At 42.8% G+C, this 15,205-nt stretch overlaps 1 protein-coding gene across 1 annotated transcript in view; it reads right to left on the reverse strand.

The window, feature by feature from the left end:
• Window positions 1-15,205, reverse strand: part of OVCH1 (ovochymase 1) — a 92,578-nt gene that overhangs the window by 54,143 nt on the left and 23,230 nt on the right. The window contains exons 7-11 of the mRNA XM_040341684.1: window positions 12,935-13,086; window positions 8,298-8,490; window positions 4,710-4,797; window positions 1,659-1,789; window positions 267-407 (exon numbers count right to left, since the gene is read on the reverse strand). Coding sequence (XP_040197618.1) covers window positions 267-407; window positions 1,659-1,789; window positions 4,710-4,797; window positions 8,298-8,490; window positions 12,935-13,086 — 705 coding nt within the window. The remainder of the gene's footprint in view (window positions 1-266; window positions 408-1,658; window positions 1,790-4,709; window positions 4,798-8,297; window positions 8,491-12,934; window positions 13,087-15,205) is intronic.

The raw sequence follows: 15,205 nt of genomic DNA on the forward strand, positions 1-15,205 counted from the left end.
CTTATCAATGTTAAGCATCCTTCAATTACCTTCCTACAGTAAGCAGCTTCCACTTACCATCTACACTAAGCAGTCTCCACTTACAATCTAAGCCTTCGCTAACATTCTGGTGCCAAAGCAGAAAGCAATGTTGTGTAACTTTTCATTTAGTTTACCCCCCACTTTTCCCCAGCACTCACACCTGCTATTTAGCCACTTAGCAAGGCTGAAATGAGCAATGCCTACATTTTCGTGAATTATTTTGTTTTTTTTAAATCAGCACTCACCTTTCACTGAAGCAGCTGGGAGGGCCAAGAACTTTAGCTCAAAGCCACCACCATTAATGGTAGCATCTGAAAAGAATGTGACGTTCACTTCATTGAATTGGATAAGTAATGGAGATGGCAATATGGATCCACACACTTTCCCTAAAAAAAAATATATATATATACCCAATTGGGCTTTATGGAGAACAGGAGATTATGTTGCCTATAACATCCAATCAGCTGCATACTTACTCTCTCCAACCTGCACCAGTAAAATTGACAGCCAACATCTCAGTGGTTGCTGCTCCATGATCAACTTCCCTAAATATCATCCCCATCTAACAGTTACATATTGATCATCGGCGAAGTGAGCCTTTAAAATGCTGAGACCGTAATATATAAAAAAAATTGTGTATGTATGTATGTATGTATGTATGTATGTATGTATGTATATACATACATACACACACACACACACACACACGATGGGGTAGACAGTTCAATCTCTGCATTTGTGGACGATACTAAGCTAAGCAGGGCAATAACTTCTCCGCAGGATGTGAAAACCTTGCAAGAGGATCTAAACAAGTTAATGGGGTGGGCAACTACATGGCAAAGGAGGTTTAATGTGAAAACATTTAAAATTATGCACTTGGGTGGCAAGAATATGAATGCAGTCTACTCACTAGGGGGGGGCTGGAGAGAACCTCTGGGGGAATCTAGGATGAAAAAGGGACCTGGGGGGTCCTAGTAGATGACAGGCAATGCCAAGCTGCGAGCAAAGAAAATAGAATAGTGGCATGCATTAAAAAAAAAAAGGGGATTAAATCCAGAGATAAAACAATAATTACCCCACTCTACAATACTCTGGGGCGGCAACACCTGGAGTATGCTGTCCAGTTCTTGTCATCAGGAAGGATGTGCTGGCGCCCCCTATGGACGGGCCGCCACTGCATCACAGGATTAGAATTCCATCTATTCTAAGCGATATTTGAAAACATTGCTCCCACACCTGTTAAATGCTGCTAAGAGTTCAATAGCCAGACATTGGCAAGATAGGGAAAGCCCCTCGACGAGACATTGGTGCAATAAAATAGATGTGACGCAAAACTTAGAATATTTAAGGCTCAGTGACATAGATGGTTCAGAAGAGTATTAGGAGAAATGGAAACAATGGATAGAATTTAAGCAGACAATGAAATTTGCAGAAATTATGGGAGCAGAAGAAAGTAAGACCGTATTGAGGTGAGAAAAGGGGCCTGGTGGTTCGGGGCTGGGCATTATTACTATGTTTTTTTCATTTATGTAAAGTTTTATACTAGAAGAGATAATTGTTAATGAAAAGATGTATTTCATTAATTTTTTTTTAATAAAGAAATATAATACTAAAAAAAAATACCTGATATTACTCACTGATAATCTTTTGCTTTACAGTAAAAGTTAAAGAGTCAAAACTGCAGGTCACATGATCTTCAATACTTATTTGAATAAACTGGATCTGGATGATCTCCTCCTTTGGTACAGTAACTGTCCAGCGACACAGGCTAAAAAAAAAAAAAAAAAAAAAAAAAAAAACATCAAGTCTAAACCCAAAAACACATATGTAATAAATTGCACCTTACCAGTGCCTAGATGTGATGGTTGCATTAGCTTCTTTTTTCAGACATTTTCCCCTGGTGATCCTGCCAGCAAGAAACTTCTAGCTCTAGGTTGGCAACACTCATAGGACAGTAGGCAGAACACACAAATTGTATAAATATATATAACACACATACATACATATACCACACACACACACACACTTGTGCTCATACGTTTACATGCCCTGGCAGAATTTATGATTTCTTTGCCATTTTTCAGAGAATATGAATGATGACACAAATATTTTTCAGTCATGGTTAGTGTTTGACTGAAGCTATTTTATTATGAATCAACCGTGTTTACTCTTTTTAAATCATAATGAGAGCAGAATCTACCCAAAATGACCCTGTTCAAAAATATACCCTGGTGATTTTGGCCTGATTACATGCACACAAGTTGACACAAAGGGGTTGAATGGCTATTAAAAGGTAACCATCCTCACCTGTGATCTGTGTGTTTGTAATTAGTGTGTGTGTGTGTGTGAGATATATATAAAAAGGTCAACGAGTTTCTGGACTCCTGACAGACCCTTGCACCTTTCATCCAGCGCTGCACTGATGTTTCTGGATTCTGAGTCATGGGGAAAGCAAAAGAATTGTCAAAAGATTGGCGGGAAAAGGTAGTTGAGTTTTATAAAACAGGAAAGGGATATAAAAATAAAAAAAAAGATGATACTCAAGGAATTAAGAATGCCAATCAGCGGTGTTAAAACTCTAATCAATAAGTAGAAAATTAGGGGGTTCTGTTTAAACCAAACCACGGTCAGGTAGACCAACTGAAACGTCAGCCACAACAGCCAGGAAAATTGATTGGGATGCAAAGAAAAACCCACAAATAACTTCAGGTGAAATACAGGACTCTCTGAAAACATGTGGTGTGGCCGTTTCAAGATCAACAATAAGGAGGCATTTAAAGAAAGATGGGCTGCATGGTCGAGTCGCCAGAAGAAAGCCATTACTATGCAAATGCCACAAAGTATCCCGCTTACAATACGCTAAACAGCACAGAGACAAGCCTCAAACCTTCTGGTACAAAGTCATTTGGAGTGATGAGAACACAGAACACCATACCCTCTTCTCCATAACACAGGGGGGGGGGGTGTTCTGTAGTTCAAATAGAGAACAATATTGACAATTGTTCAGGACAGGCAGACTGCTCAGGACGTTACAAGTTTAAAAGATTTCTCACAGGTATTGTTTTGCATATACTAGGACTAAGCCAAATTGGCTGAAACATGTAAGCGGGTCTGATTCATTTTTAATACTGTGTCTTTTATTAGATCCTGCTGTGTGCCAACTTTTGCTGGACTTTCACTGTTTGAACCTTGCCTATAGGGTGGTTGTCTGAGCAACTGTGCAACTCTTTACCTGCAAAGGCAGTGGATGGTATGTGTACACAATCACATGCCATAACAAGAATTAAATCTCCATGGCATTTGGTGGGTAGTATTCCTCGCTGAAAGCATTATAACTGTGTGCAATGCATGTGGTTGTGGTGGACTTTTAGGGATTAAAACAAGTTATAAGGAGGTGGTATAATGCCTCCACTGTCAATTTCCCTTTGAAGAGCGAGTGTAAACGAGCCCATAGAAACTAGGAAACTTGTACAATACTCCAACTCATAGATCCTCTTAAACGTCATAGACTGCACAGAAGGGTGCGGATTTAAAGTGGTTCTAAGGGTTCCTTTGTTTCCCCCTTCTTCTAAGAGTAACTCCACTTTGGTGGGAATAAAAAAATGGCAATTTTTTTACACACACACACACACACACACACACACACACACACACACAAGAGTTGAGACAAATTGCAATTAAATATAAAAAATTACCTTTCCTTTTCAATCTGCAGCGCTGTAATTCTGTGAAATGCAATATGGCCATCTGGAGGCATTATGTACAAAGAATGTGTTTGGAACGCCCCCCCTGATTTTCCCAGAAGTCTGCACTAAGATACAAGTCAGATTTCAGGCAACACAAATTTAGATTTTTGGTGGGATACTCCCAATATATCACATTACATCTAAAGGGCCTCATTAGAGCCCTGCAGGTGCAGCAGCTTGTTGATAATTAAGGAACCACTCCCATTAGACTCACTTCTGCACGTGGGCACAAATACACAGGGATTTCTTCATAACAAAAAGGTAGGAAACTGCAACAAAGTTTGTTAAAATCCTTGGAATGTACATACATCACCGAGAGGAAGTTTTTTTTTTTTTTTCCCCCTTCTTCTTGCTCAACAAAAGTTGAGTTACACTTTAAAATGAGAAGCACTTCATCGTTACCAGCTCTGTGCAATGGTTTTGCACAGAGCAGCACCAGTCCTCTTCTTAGGTCCCTCGCTAGTGCTTCTGGCCTCTCCCCCTTGTGGCTTGCTCTGGGGCACTCGTGCATGCTCTCCTGAGCCGCCTCTGTGTGTCTATAGGCTCAGTCCTGCCCCTTTCTCTCTCTCTTCAGAGTCAGGTCCACTGGGCAGTTTTTTTAGGCGCTCCGTGCACCTGTATGGAACCACGAATGTCAGTGGTGAAATGCCCGCTGACATCCGACCCGCTCCGATCCGCCAAAGTGTGACGGAGGAAAACCCTACTTTTCCATCCGTCTGGCAGACCGAATCGGATAACAGACTCTACAGTCCATCGTCATCTGATCCCCCATTGGGGAGAGCGGCGCTCTGACAGAGACAGACCTGTCATCTGCCTGCTCAGCGGAGATAACGGAGCGATCCCCGCTGAGCAAATTGGAGCCCGCACACGGACAGCCCCGTGTGAAAAGGCCCTTAGGCATATTAAGTCTTTATGGAGTACAAATAGGAATTCAATTCTCACCTGTTGATGGAATAATTGCTGGTGGCATCCAATGGATACTTGATAACCCCATTTGTGCCAACAATCAGCGGGTCAGCGCTACAACCACCTACGAGATAAATTGCTACATTTGTAACATACTGAAAATTAACAAATTGTCTTAGTACATGAGATACATATAGGGGAGATTTGCTTCCAGGTTTTAATTGTCAAAGCTTAATTGAACAAGCTGAAGTTAGAAGGTGATTGGTTACTATGCACAGCGGCATCAGATAACTATCAGATAAAGGAGGTGCGATTACTGTGTGTCTAAAACCCCTCAACACCAATCAGTTTCGTTTTACAAACCATCACTGCCCTGTATTGGCTCTGTGTCTCTGTACATCACAGAAGCAGGAAACCGCATGCAAAAACAAAACTAAAACTGTAGGTACATTATATGATTGATTTTTTATCTATTTTTAATCATTTTTAAAAGGAATCAACTATTAGGTCTCTATATCCTGTAAACAGTCATTTCAGCAAAAAAAATTATTTCCTTTACAACTCCTTTAAGGATCCGTACATGTCTCATCTTCTTGCTCAGCGGGGATCGCTCCTTTGATCCCAGCTGAGCCGGCAGTTTTATAACATTTATGCCTTATAAAATTATGCAATGGCCATCTTTTCTTCTAGCGTGTTTCAACATCACATGTTCGATGAGCCATTTATCCTGGTGTTAACCTGGCCTTACAGTGCATCCCGAAAGCAATCACAGCGATTCACCTTTTCCACATTTTGTTATTATACAGCTTTGTTCCAAAATAGATTAAATTCATTATTTTCGTCAAAAATTCTACAAAACAATACCCCATAACGCCAATGTGAGAGAAATTTGTCTGTTTAAAAGCTTTACAAATTTATTTAAAAAAATTAAAACAAAGAAAATCACATGTACATAAGTATTCACAGCCTTTGCTCAATACTTTGTTGAAGCACCTTTGGCACCAATTACAGCCTCAAGTCTCAAGTCTCCCCATCCATCAGGTTGAATGGAGAGCGTTGTTGCACAGCCATTTTCAGATTTCTCCAGAGATGTTCAATCAGGTTCAAGTCTGAACTCTGGCTGGACCACTCAAGCATTCACAGAGTTGTCCCATAGCCACTGCTTTGTTATCTTGGCTGTGCGTTTAGGATTGTTGTCCTGTTGAATGATGAACCTTCGCCCCAGTTGGAGGTCCAGAGCAGGTTTTCATCAAGAATGTCTCTGTACATTGCTGCATTCATCTTTCCCTCGATCCTGACTAGTCTCCCAGTTCCTGCCACTGAAAAACATCACCACCATGCTTCACTGTGGGTATGGTATTGGCCAGGTGATGAGCAGGCCCTTTTCCACCGATCGCTCAGTTTGACTGGGCAGCCCGCTCTAGGAAGAGTCCTGGTGGTTCCAAACTTCTTCCATTTACAGATGGAGGCCACTGTGCTCATTGTGTCCTTCAAGGCTTCAAAAAAAATTCTGTACCCTTCCACAGATCTGTGCCTCAATAAAATCATGTCTTGGAGGTCTACAGACAGTTCCTTGGACTTCATAGCTTGGTTTGTGCTCTGACATGCACTGTTAACTGTGGGACCCGATATAGGCAGGCGTGTGCCTTTCCAAATCATGTCTAATCAACTGAATTTACCACAGGTGGACTCCAATGAAGTTGTAGAAACATCAAGAATAATCAGTGGAAACAGGATGCACCAAAGCTCAATTTCGAGTTTCATGGCAAAGGCTGGCAATACAAGTACATGTGATTTTTTTCGTTTTTTATTTTTTAAAGATTTTAAATAAACTTCTTTCATGTTGTCATTATAGGGTATCGTTTATAGAATTTTGAGGAAAATAATGAATTTAATCCATGTTAGAATAAGGCTGTAACATAACAAAATGTGGGAAAAGTGAAGCACTGTAAATACTTTCCGGATACACTGTAGATCTGAATAAAAATATATACAACCTTAAACTGTTTAGGTCTGTGAGAGCTTTATTAAAATCTCATACAAGCTTTAACATGTTTCAAATGTCATTTTAAAGTAGAACACCAGTCTCTTAGGCTGCATTCACACCTAGGCGTGTTGTCGCCTGTAGCGCGACGCTATTGCAGCCTGCAATACGCTGGAGGGGTGATTTTACATTGTCGGCTATGGAGATGGTTCACATCTCCACGCCGAACGCCGAAACGCCTGAAGCTCAAAACAAGTCCCGGACCTTTTTTTCAGGCGGCTTTCGGCATAGCCAACAATGTTGATCACCCCTCCTGTGTATGTTACCACGGCGTATTTTACCGGGTTTTGTTGCGGCAAATTCGCGGGACAAAACGCCGCAATTTGTCGCGGCAAATCGCGCTAAAATACGCCGCGTTCAGGTGTGAATGCAGCCTAAAGCAACACTGTTAATCCTTATACTGCTAGCATTTGTAAGTAGATATTAAAGTATCATTTTATTTACTTGTTTAAAACTTTTTTTTACATTTTAGTTACTTACGGTTTTCTAGGCCTAGACAAATGGATGTCATACATGTTCAGGAGGGGAGAAGGGGTTTTCACAGCAAAGAACACCCTCCTGCCTGAGCTAGGGGCAGATGGATTCCAGGAGTTAAAGGCTACATAAAATGATCTGACATTACTCAAGATGACCACAGCCAGAAATGCTAGCGTGTAAGTGATTTCTCAGCAAAATAAAGCATGAAGACATGGATGGATAGGGGAGTTTGCTTTTAATATTGAAAAATGAATTTGGAATGTGGTGTTCTGATAAAGTGTAGTTCCACTTTTAGTATTTCAAAAATCTGCTACTTTCAGCAAAGCAAGAGATGGCAATTCTGCCATGAGAATCCTTGTACAGGCACTTCCTGTTATAGAATGACAACTGTGTCCCTAAATTGTCACCTTGTCATGCAGCTTAGTATTTGACTACAACTGGCCAAGCTGAAGCACCTTGCACAGGAATGATTTACTGCAGTCACCATCAGGAAACCTGCCTTGACATACTGTATGTGAAGAGTGCATGTAGATCAGAAGAGGCTACAAGGAGACTGTAGGTGGTCAGCAGCACTGAGCTGCAACGAAGAAGGAAAAACTGATAAAAACAATATTTTACAGTATACTGGAATTAGATTGGTCGCCAGTTGTAATTTCTTTCTGCACTGTTATGCCGATCGGACATTCCGACAACAAAACTGTGGATTTTTTTTCCGACAGATTGTTCGCTCAAACTTGTCTTGCATACACACGGTCACACAAATATTGTCGGAAATTCTGAACGTCAAGAACGTAGTCGCGTACAACACTACGACGAGTCGAGAAAAATTAAGTTCAATGATTCCGAGCACGCGTAGGATTTTTGTGCGTCTAAATTGTAAAAATCGGAATTTCCGACAAGAACTTTTGTTGTCGGAAAAATTGAGAACCAGCTCGCAAATATTTGTTGTCTGCAATTCCGTCAGCAAATGTCCGATGGAGCCTACACACGGTCGGAATATCCGACCAAAAGCGAATTTGTTGTTGAAAATTCCGACCGTGTGTACGCGGCATTAATAAGCCCTATAGTCACAGGAACTAGGTGTGGTGGACCTCTTCACTCACTGTCAGTTGTTGCGTTTCTCAGGAAATCCAGTACAGCAGAAATTCTTGCAAAAATCCCTGGGGAGCCCAAAGCCTCACTGCTAGGCGCTGAATTGATCCAAGCTCTTCCACAACCAACACCCCAAGAGGTACTCCCAGCCAAGAACCAAGTCCCAGATCTCCGCTGACATACCAAGGGACCACCAGAGTCTCCCTAAATTATAGAAACCATTAGGAGAAAAAAAAACAATGTAGGAATAAAAATGGACTGTTATTTGCATGGTCATGATTATCACAAAAGTAGTTTGTAGAACACAATATATTGACTTGCCACTTCAAATGGAAGCAAATTTAAAAAAAAGTTAAGATTTGCCATGTTATTGACAACATCTAGAGATGTCAATTGTGCCTGAAAATTCAGCTTTTGTCTGAAATATCTTCACTGCCTGGTGCGAGTGTACTAGGCACTCCTGAGCTTTGTGCCTTATAGCTTTATCTATGCAGTGTTAGATCTAAGGCACTGCTGCCTCCGATTGCTAGACACATCAGTGTTGATGCAAGATTTGGTGAGGTCATTGTTGTGGGGCTTACCGTTCTAGCTGGAGACCCTGACATAAGGAAGCATAACCATGTATCTACCATTATGGCCTCCTTCACATAGAGACCTTGTGTAGAGCAAGGTACGGTAAGCCAGAAATGGGTAAAACCATCAGCTGCAGGGAGACTGACGTTGAGTAGTTATTTACCCTCTACCTGTCTTTTTGGGGTGTAGCTTCCAGAGTTCAGCTCCTCTTTAATAACTTTTTCAGTATATGGCTACTGGGCAGGATGAAGCCAGAGGATCTTGGCAAAATAGAAATATTTTAATCATGAATTTTTTATTTAAACACAGAATGAACAGAATGCACACAAATTGATTAAGCACTCAGTGCTGATTTTTTGAAGCTCCCATCACTCTATAGACAAATGTGTTGCAATTACAAAAGGGCAGGCAGAATTTTACAGCTCTCAGCCCCGCTAGCCAGCTAAAGGGGTCCTGTTAGAACCTATTTGTAATTTTTTAATAAAATCAGAAGTCTTCAGTGTAACAAAATAAAAAGGCAATTATGATAACGCGCCTCTGTGAAGTGAGACACTTGTTCTAACCTGTGAATGTACTAGGACATCCTCTATATCAGTGGCGGTGAAGATATGGGGACCTCAAGTGCGGCACTTGACATCACCAAAAGGACTGGACATAAAATCAAGTAAATATTCAGTGTCAGAGACAACAGGATATAGTCAAAAACTATCGGCATGGTACAAGAGATGGTCAGAGACTGTGTACATAATACAGGAGATGGTCAAAGACTGCAGACATGCTCCAGGAGACTGTCGGACTGAAAAAAAAAAAACTCTAGGAGTTGTAGACTAGGGACATATTACATGGGAGTACTAGAAATCATTGCTATAAACAGGGAAATGGGGAACTACAGTGTTTGCAGGGGCCCCAAGGGCCACACAAAAAGTGCCAAAAGGGCCACATGTTGGGCTACAGGGCTCTAAACAGTATAACCAGGCAGCATAAATTTAATTTCGATGAGAAACCTCAAACAGGTCTTTCTGCAGCTTCCCCTTTCTCTCCCTTGTGATTCTGTTAGGATGTAGGATTGCAGGTCTACAGCTACTGACAAGCATGGACTGCTTTCAGAGGGATCATGTTCACCTGCATAGCCAGAATCCGGCATAGGCACCTGCGTAGTTCCGCTTATAAAATGGTGTGCAGACATGCATCTGCACTGGAATGTTTGTGAGTGTGCATACATGCATGTTCATTGCTCACAGTGGTGACAAAAAAGCCATTTAAGCTCAGGTTCACACTGACAGCGGGATTGAAATTGTGCGATTCAGCTGAACTCACACGATTTCATTCCCACATATCAGTCCCGACTTCAGGGGCGATTTAGAGACATCTGTGCGAGTTGCTGCACTGATGTCAATATAAAATCACACCCCAGAGTCACCAAAAAGTACAGAAACGACTTTTGGAAATTGGCGCGGTGCTGCAAAGTTGGCACACGGATTCGGACAGTGCCATTGCTGGTAATAGCCGGCGATTTGGCATGAGATTTGACATGTTAAATTGCATGCTAAATCGCTGCAATGTAAACCTAGGCTAAGCTCAGACCTGCCAGGCAGGGCCGATCCTAGGCGGGTGCATGGGGTGCAGTTCACTCGTGCACCACAGAGGTGGGGCGCTCAAGCGCCAGAGTGCTCCCCCTCCCTCCATGTCGGTGTCCAGAGGCGCTCTCTCCTCCGGTCACTGTCGCCGCTGTATTTCCTGCCCAAGTCTGTCCCCCTTCATCCTCATTTCAGAGGAGATTGGAGCGGCTGTCTCTGCTCAGAGAGAGATCCGTGCAGTGATGTCGTTTGGGGGGGGGGGGGGGCGGTCCGTACCATGCAGTGCCTGTAATTTTTTATTTTCCTCCTCCTGTCACGATCTTCTCCACCCGGGCAGCACACTGTCCTCTCCAGCTGCCACCCAGGTGGGGTTTGTCCTGAGGGGGGGGGGGGGGGGGTCTGTATTAAATGGAGGTGGGTTGGTTTGTGGGGGGGGGGGTCTGTACTAATGGAGGGGGCGTGGTTTGTCCTAGGGGTCTGTACTAATGGAAGGGGGGGTGGTTTGTCCTGGGGGTCTGTAGTGAGAAGAGACTATAGTTGGTGGAGGGGTGGGGGGGGGGGGAGTGACACCAATCCTAGTGATGCCACTGCAGCCGTGGGCTTCCCCCCCCTCCCTCTCCTCGCGCTGCTGTACTAGTGAGCAGCGCTTGCCAGCACAGCCGCCCCACTAAAAAAAAAGGAGCAGAGAATAGGATTGTGGGACATATAGGCCTGAGGACTGGCAGCCCCACTGTAACACAGAAACTGCAGCCCACATAGCATGCCCAGCTGAACGGAAGAGAGCCAGGAGCCCGGGAAAGCTTTTAGGGTAGTGCACTCAGGACTCCAGGAGGGAGAGGACAGTGCTGAGAGAACACCATCAGAGAGAGAACCCCCACTGCCCTGTGCCACTAGAGGGAAAGCAACACAGACTGACGCCATCCCAGACGGAGATAGGAATGGAGTCATTGCCAAAATACAGCTCTGGACTCTACCCAGCGGAGTCGCCACGGGCAATTTAGAGTGAGCCGACTCCTGATCAGAGGAACCGTTGTTGCTGTATCGCTGGGTCAGGTGAGGACCTATCGGCTATTATTTCCTGTAGTATGTCTGCCCTCTCTGACCGTCTCCTGCATTATGTCTGCCCTCTCTGACCGTCTCCTGCATTATGTCTGCCCTCTCTGACCGTCTCCTGCATTATGTCTGCCCTCTCTGACCGGCTCCTGCATTATGTCTGCCCTCTCTGACCGTCTCCTGCATTATGTCTGCCCTCTCTGACCGTCTCCTGCATTATGTCTGCCCTCTCTGACCGTCTCCTGCATTATGTCTGCCCTCTCTGACCGTCTCCTGCATTATGTCTGCCCTCTCTGACCGTCTCCTGCATTATGTCTGCCCTCTCTGACCGTCTCCTGCATTATGTCTGCCCTCTCTGACCGTCTCCTGCATTATGTCTGCCCTCTCTGACCGTCTCCTGCATTATGTCTGCCCTCTCTGACCGTCTCCTGCATTATGTCTGCCCTCTCTGACCGTCTCCTGCATTATGTCTGCCCTCTCTGACCGTCTCCTGCATTATGTCTGCCCTCTCTGACCGTCTCCTGCATTATGTCTGCCCTCTCTGACCGTCTCCTGCATTATGTCTGCCCTCTCTGACCGTCTCCTGCATTATGTCTGCCCTCTCTGACCGTCTCCTGCATTATGTCTGCCCTCTCTGACCGTCTCCTGCATTATGTCTGCCCTCTCTGACCGTCTCCTGCATTATGTCTGCCCTCTCTGACCGTCTCCTGCATTATGTCTGCCCTCTCTGACCGTCTCCTGCATTATGTCTGCCCTCTCTGACCGTCTCCTGCATTATGTCTGCCCTCTCTGACCGTCTCCTGCATTATGTCTGCCCTCTCTGACCGTCTCCTGCATTATGTCTGCCCTCTCTGACCGTCTCCTGCATTATGTCTGCCCTCTCTGACCGTCTCCTGCATTATGTCTGCCCTCTCTGATCCACTGGCTCATGCTATTCCTTTACTCCTACACTTCGTCCTCCTTTACAGGGGTGTTTACACTGCAGTTGCAAGAGAGGCTGACATCATTTCTGGCTCCCTATCCAGGTATCTGACTGCTATGTAAAACCAGGCAATAATGCACAAAGGTCCATAAAAAGATGGATTAGCAAGTTTGGGGTGGAGGAACTTGACTGGCCCATACAGAATCTCAACGTCAACCCGATAGAAGACCTTTGGGAAGAATTAGGAGCGCATACTGCGAGCCAGGCCTTCTCGTTCAACATCAGTGCCTGACCTCACAAATGTGTTTTTGGAACAATGGTCAAACATTCCCATAGACACATTCCTATACATTGTGGACAGCCTTCCCAGAAGAGTTGAAGCAGTTATAGCTGCAAAGGGTGGGCCAACTCAATATTGAACCCTACGGACAAAGACTAGGATGCCATTAAAGTTCATGTGTGTGTGTGTAAAAGCAGGCATCCCAATAATTTTGCCAATATAGTGTATGTCTCATGCACCCACCTGGCAAGCATCTTTTCCCCCATCTGGGAAGCCTGCACATATCATCGAGTTATGCAAAGCCGGCAGTTCCATGGAGTCCAGAAAGGAGCCACAGATATTGGTGTCTAGAATTGGAAGAGTTACTACCTGCAGGACATTTGACAACTCGGCATCTGTAAACACACAAAAAAGAAGAAAAAAAAAAAAAAAAGTATCTTACACAAAAGTTGTCTATAGCAGAGATTCCCAATGACTGGACCATGGCCTAATGGTGGTTCGCAGCCTCCCCTCTCCTAGGCTTTCAGCCAGTTGCAGATCCCTTAACTTCTTACAGTGCCCCCTAAGAGACCTCAGCATTCACCGTGCACCCCAGCCTCCCATATTGCCACCCAGCTTTTTCATTCCCATACTTTTATTGTGGGAGCATAAACTTTATTCTTTACTCTTGGCGCATGAAAGGTTTGGAAGAATTTACCAGGTATCAGAAAGGTTGAAAACCACTGGTCTAAAAAATGGACAAATCTAGTCAAAGTGTCAAAGGGAAGCAGTAGTCCCTTTACAATATTTTTTTTTTAGAAATGTGACTGATCACAGATCACTGTATAGTGTAAGTAAAAGGCAAAACCTAACTAACGCTAAACCTACTCTCATCCACATTCTAAACCTAATCTAATTAGCCCTGTAAAGAAAAAAAAAATTGCTATACTTACCTGTTCTGAAGCAGGTTTGGTCCGGTCCCTAGCGGCGCCCTCTGTGTGCAGGAGAAAACCGACAACGGCTGGGAGATGCCTGGAGATTGACCACACCCCATAGACTTACTATGGGGTTTCCATTGTTGGCTGCCTGTCCTACACAGTGAAGCTGCCGCTGACCACACTAGACGAGAGCAGCTACTGGATAGGCAAGTATAGCAAAAAAAAATTCTTTACAGAGTTAGAAAAGTGGCTGAGAGTAGGTTTAGCCTTAGTGAGGTCTTGCCTTTACAGTACTTCCACTTTAAAGTAAACCCATCACAAACTTGGATATTCAACAGCAGAAGACATGAAGCCCAGGTTCACACTGAGCTGCAGGAATGAAGCCATAGTTCAGCTGAATTTGCACGATTTCACCCACGATTTCAGAGACATCTGTGCAGGTTTCTGCACAGATGTCAATGTAAATCCCAGCACAAAAAAAAAAAAAAAAAAATCGCAAAAAGTAGTACAGTGTTGTAATTCATGAAGAAATAATACTTTATATATTTACTGGCAAAAATGTTAAAATTCCAGTAGGCCTAAAAAAACAACAAAAAAACAGATGAACCACGATTTCCCAATCAGTGGGCTATTGCTCTGTTGGAAACATAAAAAAAAACAAAAAAAAACAGATGAGCTCAGATATTGCCAAGTCATCAATACATCAACTATTGAAGGTTTTTACAAGCAGGTGCTAAAACACAGACTGCTGGAACAATGATAACTTTTGTCACCAAAAAAAAAAAGATTTGTACTCATCTTTGCTGGATAAACAGTAGTGACAAATACAGCCATTGAGACAAAAAGTTACACAGACCGCTATTATATAGAACAAACCTTATCTAGCAAACCCCATTGTTATAAAAGTATAGGATTATGTGAACAGCTGTATTCTGTCTTAAACATTATTTTAAGCTGCTGTAAGTCCACCCTAACACATGGTGTAAAATATTTGAAGCTATGCAAGTCAGAATATATTTCTAAAACGACCTACATGTTATTATAAGACATTTAAATTATCTATGATATTTTAAGTAGAATTTTAGTATCCGATGACCGAAGAACTTTGTTATAAGAAAAATAAATATGAAAGTAGTGATTTTAGTAGAAATGTTTTGAAAAGCCAATTAGCATTATGAAATGCACCCAACTATGGTATAACCATATAAGAATGTAACCTATGTTTAGGTTAACACATACCCAATCTAATATATCAGAATTATTCATTTATCGATATAGAGAATCATTTTGTGTGATATTGATTGAATATATATATATATATATATATATATATATATATATATATATATATATATATATATATATATATATATATATATATATATATATATATATATATATATATATATATATATATATAAAAATGTCATTCCTAGCCAAACCAGTTTAATAAGATAACCCCTTAATGGATCGAAATTAGATCTAGGCCCGGATTCACAAAGCACTTAAGCAGACCTATCTCGAGATACGCCACGCAAGTGTAAATATGCGCCGTCGTATCTGTGCGCCGTGCCCACAAAACTAGATACACCTGAAA

The sequence above is a fragment of the Rana temporaria genome, chromosome 3 (genome assembly GCF_905171775.1).
Source record: "Rana temporaria chromosome 3, aRanTem1.1, whole genome shotgun sequence".
Classification (NCBI taxonomy): Eukaryota; Metazoa; Chordata; class Amphibia; order Anura; family Ranidae; genus Rana; species Rana temporaria.